Source organism: Mytilus edulis, chromosome 5, assembly GCF_963676685.1.
Source record: "Mytilus edulis chromosome 5, xbMytEdul2.2, whole genome shotgun sequence".
In the NCBI taxonomy this organism is placed as follows: domain Eukaryota; kingdom Metazoa; phylum Mollusca; class Bivalvia; order Mytilida; family Mytilidae; genus Mytilus; species Mytilus edulis.
Genome location: NC_092348.1, coordinates 73,156,588 through 73,171,267, shown reverse-complemented (window position 1 = coordinate 73,171,267; position 14,680 = coordinate 73,156,588). Strand labels below are relative to the sequence as shown.

Sequence of the window (14,680 nt, the reverse complement as noted above, 5' to 3'; positions counted from 1 at the left end):
TTGTGAAGATCAGAGACTTGCCCAAACGATTGAACATTAAAGATGATTCTTTAAACGCACCTATCACAGGAATGCGAGTACTTCCGGTTGGATTTTTGTTGTGAAAATGGCAACCTCACCCAATCCTGCGACCGTTGGAACGCCAAAGAAAAAGGATGAATCGTTCCTTGATAAAATTGGGACAATTGGTCGCAAGAAGAAAGCTAAAGAAGTAAATATTCTAGAAGAAGAAGGCAAAATGGCAATTGAATCTCCTACAAGTCCTACAATTCCAGACGTTGGTCCAGAGGGTTATTTACTAGATGAGTTAGAGGAAAGGTCCATGATTGAACCAACATCCAAAGAAGACCCTAAAGTACAAGAATTAATAAAGATATTGCTTGATTGGATAAATGACGTACTGGCAGATGACAGAATCATAGTGAAAGACATTCTGGAAGATTTATTTGATGGTCAAATTCTGCAAAAATTGATAGAAAAATTGGCTGATATAAGAGTTCAGGTACACCACTTCTAAATACAAATACAATATGTTTAGTGTAGGATGTTTTTTTGGCATGCTTTGGCGCCTTGCTGTGTTTTGTTGTCACCCTGTCCTGTTTAGAAAAAAAATTACAGTTGATTTACATGATTTAGTTGAATAATACACCTTATCGCTATTTGTCCGCCATTACTGGATATCATACAGGTTCCCGTAAAATTTTGACTTCATAAAGCAAAATATCTGATGCCACAATGGAAAAGTGATTGTTGTTGACGTCAAAAGTTCAAGCGGCCGGGTCAGCCGGGATTAGCCATAAGGTGTATAGAAATACATGTAGTGACTAGTCCAAATGATTATTCTGTCTAATCCTGATCCTGATACCCATATGGCGTTCAGGTCTATTTTTACTGTCTAAAAAGGCTTTTTTTTATTTTTGCTAATACGTCTTTCTAAGACGGAAGGCGTCTTTTTTTTTATTATTTTATCAAAAAGCTGCATTAAACATATGAGTGTAAATGAGTGATCATGAGATTATTTACCTGCCATTATTACATGTATTAGATATCATAGACATTCTCATATATATATCATGTACATGTATATCATGTACATGTAAATGCATATACAATAATGTTAATTTCGCAAAGGAAAAGGGATGTGTACAAAAATGGTGTATATATGTACGACGTCAAAAGTTAAAGTGTCTCTAATTCTCAGGTTGAGTGTCACAGGTACCCATATGGCGTTAAGGTCTACATCATGTATTAAACTGTATTCATGGTATTGTCTGCAAATGACCCCCTCCCTCCCTCTCAAAATACACTTCTAAGTGACCTAATGTAATTTGAAGTTATGACCTCAAAGGCTCAAACATTTTAAGGTAGATCATAAGTAAATGTTTTTTGAGACAGAATTTTCTTATAATTTGCCAAAATGAAGATTTTACTATGCTTTTTTCAAAAATATAATAAAAAGTATGGGTCACCGTGCTATTTTTCAAGCTATGAGTCGTTGAAAATTGCCTAAATTTGGTTAGTTTGTTCATGAAAAAACACATAAGAGTGCATACAAAAAAAACTATTTGAGTAGAATTTTGAAATAAATTATGTGAAGATAGGTTTCATAATCATGATAATATGTTTTAAGAAAATAAAAAGAAAACATGGTGTCACCGAACTTGTTTTCTTTCCACAAGGGAAAATAAAAAATTTCCCTATTAGCCCAGTATAAATTTTGTATTAAAAGAGTTATCTCCCCTTAAATGGCTCATTTTGAAAAAAAAATGATTTTAAAAACCAAAAAGGTTGATATTTGTTAAAATATTTTGAATAATACAATAAATTAACAAGTTTTCTTTATATAAAAAAAACTGTCTAACCATTAAATTGCAAATCTGTTTCCAAATTTGCTGATTTGGGCAAATAACTAGACCGATTTTGTACTGTGATTGTACAATCCAAGATGGCGGTATACCATGAATCTACCTTAACTTTGAAGACAAATTTGCATGTATACAAGTGTAAATATGTGTATATTCTGAATCTCAATGATCATGACTCTTTTAACGCTACCCCTAACCTGTGAGAGTGGTAAAACAGCATAGCACAAGAAGATCCTGTAAATTATAGAAAATGATTTAAAATGGGTTGAAACACTTTTGATTTAGTCTGGTTGCAACTTTCTACTTGCAATTGTTGTTGCAGAAGGCAAGACATTAATCATTGTTAATATAACATGTTTGTGACAAACTGAAAATAACCCAACATACACTCATACATACAATTATACTAGTACAAACATACTTTAGTGTTATGTCATTTATAGTACAAAAAATGAAGCTATATATCAATGTACATGTATATCTTCATAAGTAAATTTTTGCTTTAATTTTAGGTACCAGAAGTAACCCAGTCAGAACAGGGACAGAAACAGAAGTTACAGATAATACTCTCAGTAATAAACAGGTTGTTACAGTTACAATGGAATCAAGTCAGATGGTCTGTTGATAAAGTTCATTCAAAGAATCTCGTTGCCATTCTTCATTTGTTAGTTACATTAGCAAGACATTATAGAGCACCAATCAGAATGCCTGATAATGTGTCCGTCAACTTAATCGTTGTAACAAAGAGGGATGGCATACTCCAGACCAAGAAAGTAGTAGAAGATATCACAACAATAAATGACGATATCGGAGCAAGATTTGAGCGTGATGCCTTTGATACATTATTCGATCATGCACCCGACAAACTTAATCTTGTAAAGAAAACATTGGTTACATTTGTCAACAAACAGTTACTCAAGATAAACTTTGAAGTGGCTGATTTAGAAGCACAATTTCACGATGGAGTTTACCTGGTTTTATTGATGGGTTTATTAGAAGGATATTTTGTTCCTTTATATGACTATCACCAAACCGCCTCTACGTTTGATCAAAAGGTGCATAATGTACAGTTTGCCTTTGATTTAATGCAGGATGCAGGACTTCCAAGACCAAAGGCCAGACCAGAAGATGTGGTCAATCAAGATCTGAAATCAACCCTCCGAGTATTGTACAATATATTCACAAAGTACAAAGGCCAAGGTGCATAAGCATACATTGAATGCTGGGAACAGAATCAGTATATCCACCGTGCTAAAAGCTTAGTTATAATATGTGCAATAAAATCATCAAACTTGTTCATTTAAAGATGTAGATTTTTATAATGTATTTATAGATATATGGCAGGTCATAGTAAGCAGTATGATATATTACAAAGTTATATCCCTTTGCATGTTTTGTTTATCATTATTGATGTTTTTTTCTTTTTAATGTTTTTAGATACCACAAACATTATCATGATCATGATGATTATTTTGTTTTGAATTTGAAGCATTCTATCAAAATTAATATGGGAAGTAAAAACTATTGCAATTGGTATGATCAGTTATAATCATGTTTATAAAATTACTTATGGTGCTCATAACAATGAAAACAAATTAAGACATAATATTGTATAGTAAACAAATGTGAAAATATACATATTCAGTGGCCGATCCAGAATTTTTCTTAAGGGGTGGGGGCCACTCCAGTCATGCTACAGTGATTCCCTATATAATCAACCAAATTTTTCCCATGAAAAGGGGGGGGGGGGAGGGGCAGGGCCCCCTTGATCTGCCTATGATATTGAGTATTCCAGGAATGAATTATTTCATTGAAATTCTTCTGGCTTTTTGAACTTTATAAATTTAAATGAAAAAATATGTTTTTTTTCTTGTGTGTTAAAACGTTTCATAACTTGGAAGTAGCAGAAGAGATCAAAATGTGGCAAATTAGTTTTTTAAGAGATACCATGAACATGATGAAGTATGAGAGAAAGTTAAATAAGATGGTAATTTGCCTAGATTGTATTGGACCATAGAAAGAATTGTGAAAAATATTTTTTGAGGTATCTTTTCTAATGTCAATTTGTATTAATTCTCAGATGACAATCATCCATGCATTGATATTTACTAGTTTGACATTTTGTATGTCAAAATGTATGTAAAACTTATGAGTTAGTTTATTTTAGGTTTTAATTCTGATACTGTACATGTATTGTATACAATGTACATATACATGTACTTACTTTGTTATACATTACTGTTTAGAATATGTTTATCATATAAAGGAATTTTAAATAAAATGTATTTAAAATAACATTAAATGGTGTTTCATGTACATGTACCAAGACAATAAACGACCATGTGCAAACTAATAGCACATCTAAATACAGATACATAAGAGGGTTTTGAATAACATATAAAATAAGAAAATTTGGTAGGATTGCCAATGAGACAACTCTCCATTTGTGTCAAAAAGACAGTAATGTAGTATTACTATTAAATCAACATCTAGCCATGTGAAATTTCATATTTGTCAGCAAGTACTAACTGTACTTTTAATTTGTAATTCTCTGCTTTCAGCTACCAATGCAAACTGGTCTATTGATAATGATAAAAATGTTCCAGGCAGAGGTAGAAATTGCTTTTAAGAACGTGATTTACCAAGTTTACTAGTTTTTATCATATATGTAAATTAATTAGGAACATTATTGTTAAATATTGTTTTTGTATTGTTTCCTCTATAAACATACATTCAGTATAGGTTTAGGAATATCAAATTAAGGTAAAACGATATTGTAGAAATGGCTGGCAGATGCTTATGGAAGATTTTTGTTATGTTCATACATGTTTTATAGAGTCATTTGAAGTCATTTCATTGCCTTGTATTAAATGTCCATCTATCAGTTCTATGGTTGTTTAATATCTTTAGCTAGCCTTGTATATTTTCGTTTTCTGTGATACAAACTTTTACATCTTTGAAGAATAACACATAAAGTATATGTGACTGTCATACAAGTGAGAGGTGTAGCGCTATAAAACCAGGTTCAATCCACCATTTCTTACATTTGAAAATGCTGGTACCAAGTCAGGAATATGACAGTTGTTTTCCTTTCGTTTGATGTGTTTTATCATATGATTTTGCCATTTGATGAGGGACTTTCCATTTAAATTTTCCTCGGAGTTCAGTATTTTTGTGATTTTACTTTCTCTTCATTGAGCTATGTCAAACTCATTGCTGCCATAGAAGGTTTGCCTCACATAGTGCCAGGTGAGCAAAAGCCTTCACTTTGAACTTGTCACCGTCTTTTATCCTTTTAGGATATCCTCTTCCAAAGTAGGAAAAAATCTTTTCCATGTGAAGTGAAGTGAATGATCCAAAAGATATAATGTTTAAAAGTTATATATATTTATTGTTCTTTTAAATCAACCAATATCGATGCAATGGCTTAAATAGAACATACTATTGAGGTTAAAATATGCATTACTGGACCATGATCTTGAAAACTGTTATAGATAGAGAAAATTTGAAAGTTTAAAAGATCTAAATACTCCCATGGTTTATATCTATTATGGTAACAGCTACTTCCCAGATGACTACTTGTCCTTGAATGTTAAAGTTTTGTCTTCTTTTGTCTGTTATAATGATTTTTTTTAACGGAAAGCTAGAAGTTGTTCGCTGACAAAATTTATCAGCAATCAAGCTTTACAAAGATGCTAACATGACTAAAACTGTTGGATGACTGTTGATAGCAAATATAAACAATACAAGATTTATTTTTAAGGGTTAGCGTATTCCTTTGTACTGCCTTGTTAGATACCTTCAATGCTTCATACCTGAATATGCTAGAAATACTTTTCACTGGACGTTAAGTTACCAACAATCAATCATTTGTACCAGTGTATTATAGAGTCGCACTCAAAAGACAATATACCACAAATAAAAACAGAAATCACAAGTTGAAGAAATAGACAAACGGCCTTGGTATAACAAAAAGACAAAAACACAACAATTCACTTAACAGAAAACCAACCACACACATGCAGAACACATACAGAAATGCCAAGATATGAACAGTTTCTGCCCCCACTGTTGTCAGTTTTGCAGCATGGCCAAAAACAATTATATTGCAAGACACATTTTGATTTACTGCAAAAGAAGACATGATTGTGGCTATGACAAATGGAATTCGAATGGCTGTGTGGTGGTTATTACTCTCTAACTCTCTCTTTGGCTGTGTGATGGTTATTGCTCTCTATCTCTCTCTTTGGCTGTATGGTGGTTATTACTATCTATCTCTCTCTTTGGCTGTATTGTGGTTATTACTCTCTAACTCTCTCTTTGGCTGTATGGTGGTTATTACTCTCCTAACTCTCTCTTTGGCTATATGGTGGTTATTACTCTCTATCTCTCTTTGGCTGTATGGTGGTTATTACTCTCTATCTCTCTCTTTGGCTGTATGGTGGTTATTACTCTCTATCTCTCTCTTTGGCTGTATGGTGGTTATAACTCTTTATCTCTCTCTTTGGCTGTGTGGTGGTTATTACTCTCTATCTCTCTCTTTGGCTGTATGGTGGTTATTACTCTCTAACTCTCTCTTTGGCTGTATGATGGTTATTACTCTCTATCTCTCTCTTTGGCTGTATGGTGGTTATTACTCTCTATCTCTCTCTTTGGCTGTATGGTGGTTATTACTCTCTAACTCTCTCTTTGGCTGTATGGTGGTTATTACTCTCTATCTTTCTTTGGCTATATGGTGGTTATTACTCTCTTTGGCTGTATGGTGGTTATTACTCTCTATCTCGCTCTTTGGCTGTATGGTGGTTATTACTCTCTAACCCTCTCTTTGGCTGTATGGTGGTTATTACTCTCTAACTCTCTCTTTGGCTGTATGGTGGTTATTACTCTCTATCTCTCTCTTTGGCTGTGTGGTGGTTATTACTCTCTATCTCTCTCTTTGGCTGTATGGTGGTTATTACTCTCTAACTCTCTCTTTGGCTGTATGGTGGTTATTACTCTCTAACTCTCTTTGGCTGTATGGTGGTTATTACTCTCTATCTCTCTCTTTGGCTGTATGGTGGTTATTACTCTCTATCTCTCTCTTTGGCTGTATGGTGGTTATTACTCTCTAACTCTCTTTGGCTGTATGGAGGTTATTACTCTCTATCTCTCTCTTTGGCTGTGTGGTGGTTATTACTCTCTATCTCTCTTTGGCTGTGTGGGGGTTATTACTCTCTAACTCTCTCTTTGGCTGTATGGTGGTTATTACTCTCTAACTCGCTCTTTGGCTGTATGGTGGTTATAACTCTCTATCTCTCTCTTTGGCTGTATGGTAGTTATAACTCTCTATCTCTCTCTTTGGCTGTATAGTGGTTATTACTATCTAGCTCTCTCTTTGCCTGTGTGGTGGTTATTACTCTCTATCTCTCTCTTTGGCTGTATGGTGGTTATTACTCTCTATCTCTCTCTTTGGCTGTGTGGTGGTTATTACTCTCTATCTCTCTTTGGCTGTATGGTGGTTATTACTCTCTATCTCTCTTTGGCTGTATGGTGGTTATTACTCTCTAACTCTCTCTTTGGCTGTATGGTGGTTATTACTCTCTATCTCTCTCTTTGGCTGTATGGTGGTTATTACTCTCTATCTCTCTCTTTGGCTGTATTGTGGTTATTACTCTCTAACTCTCTTTGGCTGTATGGAGGTTATTACTCTCTATCTCTCTCTTTGGCTGTGTAGTGGTTATTACTCTCTATCTCTCTTTGGCTGTGTGGGGGTTATTACTCTCTAACTCTCTCTCTTTGGCTGTATGGTGGTTATTACTCTCTATCTCTCTCTTTGGCTGTGTGGTGGTTATTACTCTCTATCTCTCTCTTTGGCTGTATGGTGGTTATTACTCTCTAACTCTCTCTTTGGCTGTATGATGGTTATTACTCTCTATCTCTCTCTTTGGCTGTATGGTGGTTATTACTCTCTATCTCTCTCTTTGGCTGTATGGTGGTTATTACTCTCTAACTCTCTCTTTGGCTGTATGGTGGTTATTACTCTCTATCTTTCTTTGGCTATATGGTGGTTATTACTCTCTTTGGCTGTATGGTGGTTATTACTCTCTATCTCGCTCTTTGGCTGTATGGTGGTTATTACTCTCTAACCCTCTCTTTGGCTGTATGGTGGTTATTACTCTCTAACTCTCTCTTTGGCTGTATGGTGGTTATTACTCTCTATCTCTCTCTTTGGCTGTGTGGTGGTTATTACTCTCTATCTCTCTCTTTGGCTGTATGGTGGTTATTACTCTCTATCTCTCTTTGGCTGTATGGTGGTTATTACTCTCTAACTCTCTTTGGCTGTATGGTGGTTATTACTCTCTATCTCTCTCTTTGGCTGTATGGTGGTTATTACTCTCTATCTCTCTCTTTGGCTGTATGGTGGTTATTACTCTCTAACTCTCTTTGGCTGTATGGAGGTTATTACTCTCTATCTCTCTCTTTGGCTGTGTGGTGGTTATTACTCTCTATCTCTCTTTGGCTGTGTGGGGGTTATTACTCTCTAACTCTCTCTTTGGCTGTATGGTGGTTATTACTCTCTAACTCGCTCTTTGGCTGTATGGTGGTTATAACTCTCTATCTCTCTCTTTGGCTGTATGGTAGTTATAACTCTCTATCTCTCTCTTTGGCTGTATAGTGGTTATTACTATCTAGCTCTCTCTTTGGCTGTGTGGTGGTTATTACTCTCTATCTCTCTCTTTGGCTGTATGGTGGTTATTACTCTCTATCTCTCTCTTTGGCTGTGTGGTGGTTATTACTCTCTATCTCTCTTTGGCTGTATGGTGGTTATTACTCTCTATCTCTCTTTGGCTGTATGGTGGTTATTACTCTCTAACTCTCTCTTTGGCTGTATGGTGGTTATTACTCTCTATCTCTCTCTTTGGCTGTATGGTGGTTATTACTCTCTATCTCTCTCTTTGGCTGTATTGTGGTTATTACTCTCTAACTCTCTTTGGCTGTATGGAGGTTATTACTCTCTATCTCTCTCTTTGGCTGTGTAGTGGTTATTACTCTCTATCTCTCTTTGGCTGTGTGGGGGTTATTACTCTCTAACTCTCTCTCTTTGGCTGTATGGTGGTTATTACTCTCTATCTCTCTCTTTGGCTGTATGGTGGTTATTACTCTCTATCTCTCTTTGGCTGTGTGGTGGTTATTACTCTCTAACTCTCTCTTTGGCTGTATGGTGGTTATTACTCTCTAACTCTCTCTTTGGCTGTATGGTGGTTATTACTCTCTATCTCTCTCTTTGGCTGTATGGTGGTTATTACTCTCTATCTCTCTTTGGCTGTATTGTGGTTATTACTCTCTATCTCTCTCTTTGGCTGTGTGGTGGTTATTACTCTCTAACTCTCTCTTTGGCTGTGTGGTGGTTATTACTATCTATCTCTCTCTTTGGCTGTATGGTGGTTATTACTCTCTATCTTTCTTTGGCTATATGGTGGTTATTACTCTCTAACTCTCTCTTTGGCTGTATGATGGTTATCACTCTCTATCTCTCTCTCTTTGGCTGTATGGTGGTTATTACTCTCTAACTCTCTCTTTGGCTGTGTGGTGGTTATTACTCTCTATCTCTCTCTTTGGCTGTATGGTGGTTATTACTCTCTATCTCTCTCTTTGGCTGTATTGTGGTTATTACTCTCTAACTCTCTTTGGCTGTATGGAGGTAATTGCTCTCTATCTCTCTCTTTGGCTGTGTGGTGGTTATTACTCTCTATCTCTCTCTTTGGCTGTATTGTGGTTATTACTCTCTAACTCTCTCTTTGGCTGTATGGTGGTTATTACTCTCTAACTCTCTCTTTGGCTATATGGTGGTTATTACTCTCTATCTCTCTTTGGCTGTATGGTGGTTATTACTCTCTATCTCTCTCTTTGGCTGTATGGTGGTTATTACTCTCTATCTCTCTTTTTGGCTGTATGGTGGTTATTACTCTCTATATCTCTCTTTGGCTGTGTGGTGGTTATTACTCTCTATCTCTCTGGCTGTGTGGGTTTTTTTACTCTCTAACTCTCTCTTTGGCTGTATGGTGGTTATTACTCTCTAACTCTCTCTTTGGCTGTGTGGTGGTTATTACTCTCTAACTCGCTCTTTGGCTGTATGGTGGTTATTACTCTCTATCTCTCTCTTTGGCTGTATGGTGGTTATTACTCTCTATCTCTCTCTTTGGCTGTATGGTGGTTATAACTCTCTAACTCTCTCTTTGGCTGTATGGTGGTTATTACTCTCTATCTCTCTCTTTGGCTGTATGGTGGTTATTACTCTCTATCTCTCTCTTTGGCTGTATGGTGGTTATAACTCTCTAACTCTCTCTTTGGCTGTATGGTGGTTATTACTCTCTATCTCTCTCTTTGGCTGTATGGTGGTTATTACTCTCTATCTCTCTCTATCTCTCTCTTTGGCTGTATTGTGGTTATTACTCTCTAACTCTCTTTGGCTGTATGGAGGTTATTACTCTCTATCTCTCTCTTTGGCTGTGTGGTGGTTATAACTCTCTATCTCTCTTTGGCTGTGTGGTGGTTATTACTCTCTAACTCGCTCTTTGGCTGTATGGTGGTTATTACTCTCTATCTCTCTCTTTGGCTGTATGGTGGTTATTACTCTCTATCTTTCTTTGGCTGTATGGTGGTTATTACTCTCTATCTCTCTCTTTGGCTGTATGGTGGTTATCACTCTCTATCTCTCTCTTTGGCTGTATGGTGGTTATTACTCTCTATCTCTCGTTTTGGCTGTGTGGTGGTTATTACTCTCTAACTCTCTCTTTGGCTGTATGGTGGTTATTACTCTCTATCTCTCTCTTTGGCTGTGTGGTGGTTATTACTCTCTATCTCTCTCTTTGGCTGTATGGTGGTTATTACTCTCTGACTCTCTCTTTGACTGTATGGTGGTTATTACTCTCTATCTCTCTCTTTGGCTGTATGGTGGTTATTACTCTCTATCTCTCTCTTTGGCTGTATTGTGGTTATTACTCTCTAACTCTCTTTGGCTGTATGGAGGTTATTACTCTCTATCTCTCTCTTTGGCTGTGTGGTGGTTATTACTCTCCATCTCTCTTTGGCTGTGTGGGGGTTATTACTCTCTAACTCTCTCTTTGGCTGTATGGTGGTTATTACTCTCTAACTCGCTCTTTGGCTGTATGGTGGTTATTACTCTCTATCTCTCTCTTTGGCTGTATGGTGGTTATTACTCTCTAACTCTCTTTGGCTGTATGGAGGTTATTACTCTCTATCTCTCTCTTTGGCTGTGTGGTGGTTATTACTCTCCATCTCTCTTTGGCTGTGTGGGGGTTATTACTCTCTAACTCTCTCTTTGGCTGTATGGTGGTTATTACTCTCTAACTCGCTCTTTGGCTGTATGGTGGTTATTACTCTCTATCTCTCTCTTTGGCTGTATTGTGGTTATTACTCTCTAACTCTCTTTGGCTGTATGGAGGTTATTACTCTCTATCTCTCTCTTTGGCTGTGTGGTGGTTATTACTCTCCATCTCTCTTTGGCTGTGTGGGGGTTATTACTCTCTAACTCTCTCTTTGGCTGTATGGTGGTTATTACTCTCTATTTCTCTTTGGTTGTATGGTTGTTATTACTCTCTATCTCTCTCTTTGGCTGTATGGTGGTTATTACTCTCTATCTCTCTCTTTGGCTGTATGGTGGTTATTACTCTCTATTTCTCTTTGACTGTATGGTGGTTATTACTCTCTAACTCTCTCTTTGGCTGTATGGTGGTTATTACTCTCTATCTCTCTCTTTGGTTGTATTGTGGTTATTACTCTTTATCTCTCTCTTTGGCTGTATGGTGGTTATTACTCTCTAACTCTCTCTTTGGCTATATGGTGGTTATTACTCTCTATCTCTCTTTGGTTGTGTGGTGGTTATTACTCTCTATCTCTCTCTTTGGCTGTATGGTGGTTATTACTCTCTAACTCTCTTTGGCTGTATGGTGGTTATTACTCTCTATCTCTCTCTTTGGCTGTATTGTGGTTATTACTCTCTAACTCTCTTTGGCTGTATTGTGGTTATTACTCTCTAACTCTCTTTGGCTGTATGGTGGTTATTACTCTCTATCTCTCTCTTTGGCTGTATTGTGGTTATTACTCTCTAACTCTCTTTGGCTGTGTGGTGGTTATTACTCTCTTTGGCTGTGTGGTGGTTATTACTCTCTATCTCTCTCTTTGTTTGTGTGGTGGTTATTACTCTCTATCTCTCTCTTTGGCTGTATGGTGGTTATTACTCTCTTTGGCTGTGTGGTGGTTATTACTCTCTATCTCTCTCTTTGTTTGTGTGGTGGTTATTACTCTCTATCTCTCTCTTTGGCTGTATGGTGGTTATTACTCTCTATATCTCTCTTTGGCTGTATTGTGGTTATTACTCTATCTCTCTCTTTGGCTGTATGGTGGTTATTACTCTCTAATTCTCTCTTTGGCTATATGGTGGTTATTACTCTCTATCTCTCTTTGGTTGTGTGGTGGTTATTACTCTCTATCTCTCTCTTTGGCTGTATGGTGGTTATTACTCTCTATCTCTCTCTTTTGCTGTATTGTGGTTATTACTCTCTAACTCTCTTTGGCTGTGTGGTGGTTATTACTCTCTAACTCTCTTTGGCTGTATGGTGGTTATTACTCTCTTTGGCTGTATGGTGGTTATTACTCTCTATATCTCTTTGGCTGTGTGGTGGTTATTACTCTCTATCTCTCTGGCTGTGTGGGGGTTATTACTCATTAACTCTCTCTTTGGCTGTATGGTGGTTATTACTCTCTAACTCTCTCTTTGGTTGTGTGGTGGTTATTACTCTCTAACTCGCTCTTTGGCTGTATGGTGGTTATTACTCTCTATATCTCTCTTTGGCTGTATGGTGGTTATTACTCTCTATCTGTCTTTGGCTGTATGGTGGTTATTACTCTCTATCTCTCTCTTTGGCTGTGTGGTGGTTATTACTCTCTATTTCTCTTTGGCTGTGTGATGGTTATTACTCTCTAACTCTCTCTTTGGCTGTATGGTGGTTATCACTCTCTATCTCTCTCTTTGGCTGTATGGTGGTTATTACTCTCTATCTCTCTCTTTGGCTGTATGGTGGTTATTACTCTCTAACTCTCTTTGGCTGTATGGTGGTTATTACTCTCTATCTCTCTCTTTTGGCTGTGTGATGGTTATTGCTCTCTATCTCTCTCTTTGGCTGTATGGTGGTTATTACTCTCTATCTCTCTCTTTGGCTGTATGGTGGTTATTACTCTCTATCTCTCTCTTTGGCTGTATTGTTGTTATCACTCTCTATCTCTCTCTTTGGCTGTATGGTGGTTATTACTCTCTATCTCTCTCTTTGACTGTATGGTGGTTATTACTCACTATCTCTCTCTTTGGCTGTGTGGTGGTTATTACTATCTATCTCTCTCTTTGGCTGTATGGTGGTTATTACTCTCTATCTCTCTCTTTGGCTGTGTGGTGGTTATTACTATCTATCTCTCTCTTTGGCTGTATGGTGGTTATTACTCTCTATCTCTCTCTCTTTGGCTGTATAGTGGTTATTACTCACTATCTCTCTCTTTGGCTGTGTGGTGGTTATTGCTCTCTATCTCTCTCTCTTTGGCTGTATAGTGGTTATTACTCACTATCTCTCTCTTTGGCTGTGTGGTGGTTATTGCTCTCTATCTCTCTCTCTTTGGCTGTATAGTGGTTATTACTCTCTAACTCTCTCTTTGGCTGTGTGGTGGTTATTACTCTCTATCTCTCTCTTTGGCTGTATGGTGGTTATTACTCTCTATCTCTCTCTTTTGCTGTATTGTGGTTATTACTCTCTAACTCTCTTTGGCTGTGTGGTGGTTATTACTCTCTAACTCTCTTTGGCTGTATGGTGGTTATTACTCTCTTTGGCTGTATGGTGGTTATTACTCTCTATATCTCTTTGGCTGTGTGGTGGTTATTACTCTCTATCTCTCTGGCTGTGTGGGGGTTATTACTCATTAACTCTCTCTTTGGCTGTATGGTGGTTATTACTCTCTAACTCTCTCTTTGGTTGTGTGGTGGTTATTACTCTCTAACTCGCTCTTTGGCTGTATGGTGGTTATTACTCTCTATATCTCTCTTTGGCTGTATGGTGGTTATTACTCTCTATCTGTCTTTGGCTGTATGGTGGTTATTACTCTCTATCTCTCTCTTTGGCTGTGTGGTGGTTATTACTCTCTATTTCTCTTTGGCTGTGTGATGGTTATTACTCTCTAACTCTCTCTTTGGCTGTATGGTGGTTATCACTCTCTATCTCTCTCTTTGGCTGTATGGTGGTTATTACTCTCTATCTCTCTCTTTGGCTGTATGGTGGTTATTACTCTCTAACTCTCTTTGGCTGTATGGTGGTTATTACTCTCTATCTCTCTCTTTTGGCTGTGTGATGGTTATTGCTCTCTATCTCTCTCTTTGGCTGTATGGTGGTTATTACTCTCTATCTCTCTCTTTGGCTGTATGGTGGTTATTACTCTCTATCTCTCTCTTTGGCTGTATTGTTGTTATCACTCTCTATCTCTCTCTTTGGCTGTATGGTGGTTATTACTCTCTATCTCTCTCTTTGACTGTATGGTGGTTATTACTCACTATCTCTCTCTTTGGCTGTGTGGTGGTTATTACTATCTATCTCTCTCTTTGGCTGTATGGTGGTTATTACTCTCTATCTCTCTCTTTGGCTGTGTGGTGGTTATTACTATCTATCTCTCTCTTTGGCTGTATGGTGGTTATTACTCTCTATCTCTCTCTCTTTGGCTGTATAGTGGTTATTACTCACTATCTCTCTCTTTGGCTGTGTGGTGGTTATTGCTCT

At 37.1% G+C, this 14,680-nt stretch overlaps 1 protein-coding gene across 1 annotated transcript; it reads left to right on the top strand.

The window, feature by feature from the left end:
* Nucleotides 1–15: 15 nt before the first annotated feature.
* LOC139524426 (beta-parvin-like) lies at nucleotides 16–4,162 on the top strand. Its single transcript, XM_071319202.1, has 2 exons — nucleotides 16–502; nucleotides 2,378–4,162. The coding sequence occupies exons 1-2, from the start codon at nucleotides 107–109 to the stop codon at nucleotides 3,071–3,073; spliced, it is 1,092 nt and encodes a 363-aa protein (XP_071175303.1). The 5' UTR covers nucleotides 16–106; the 3' UTR covers nucleotides 3,074–4,162.
* The last annotated feature ends 10,518 nt before the right edge of the window (nucleotides 4,163–14,680 follow it).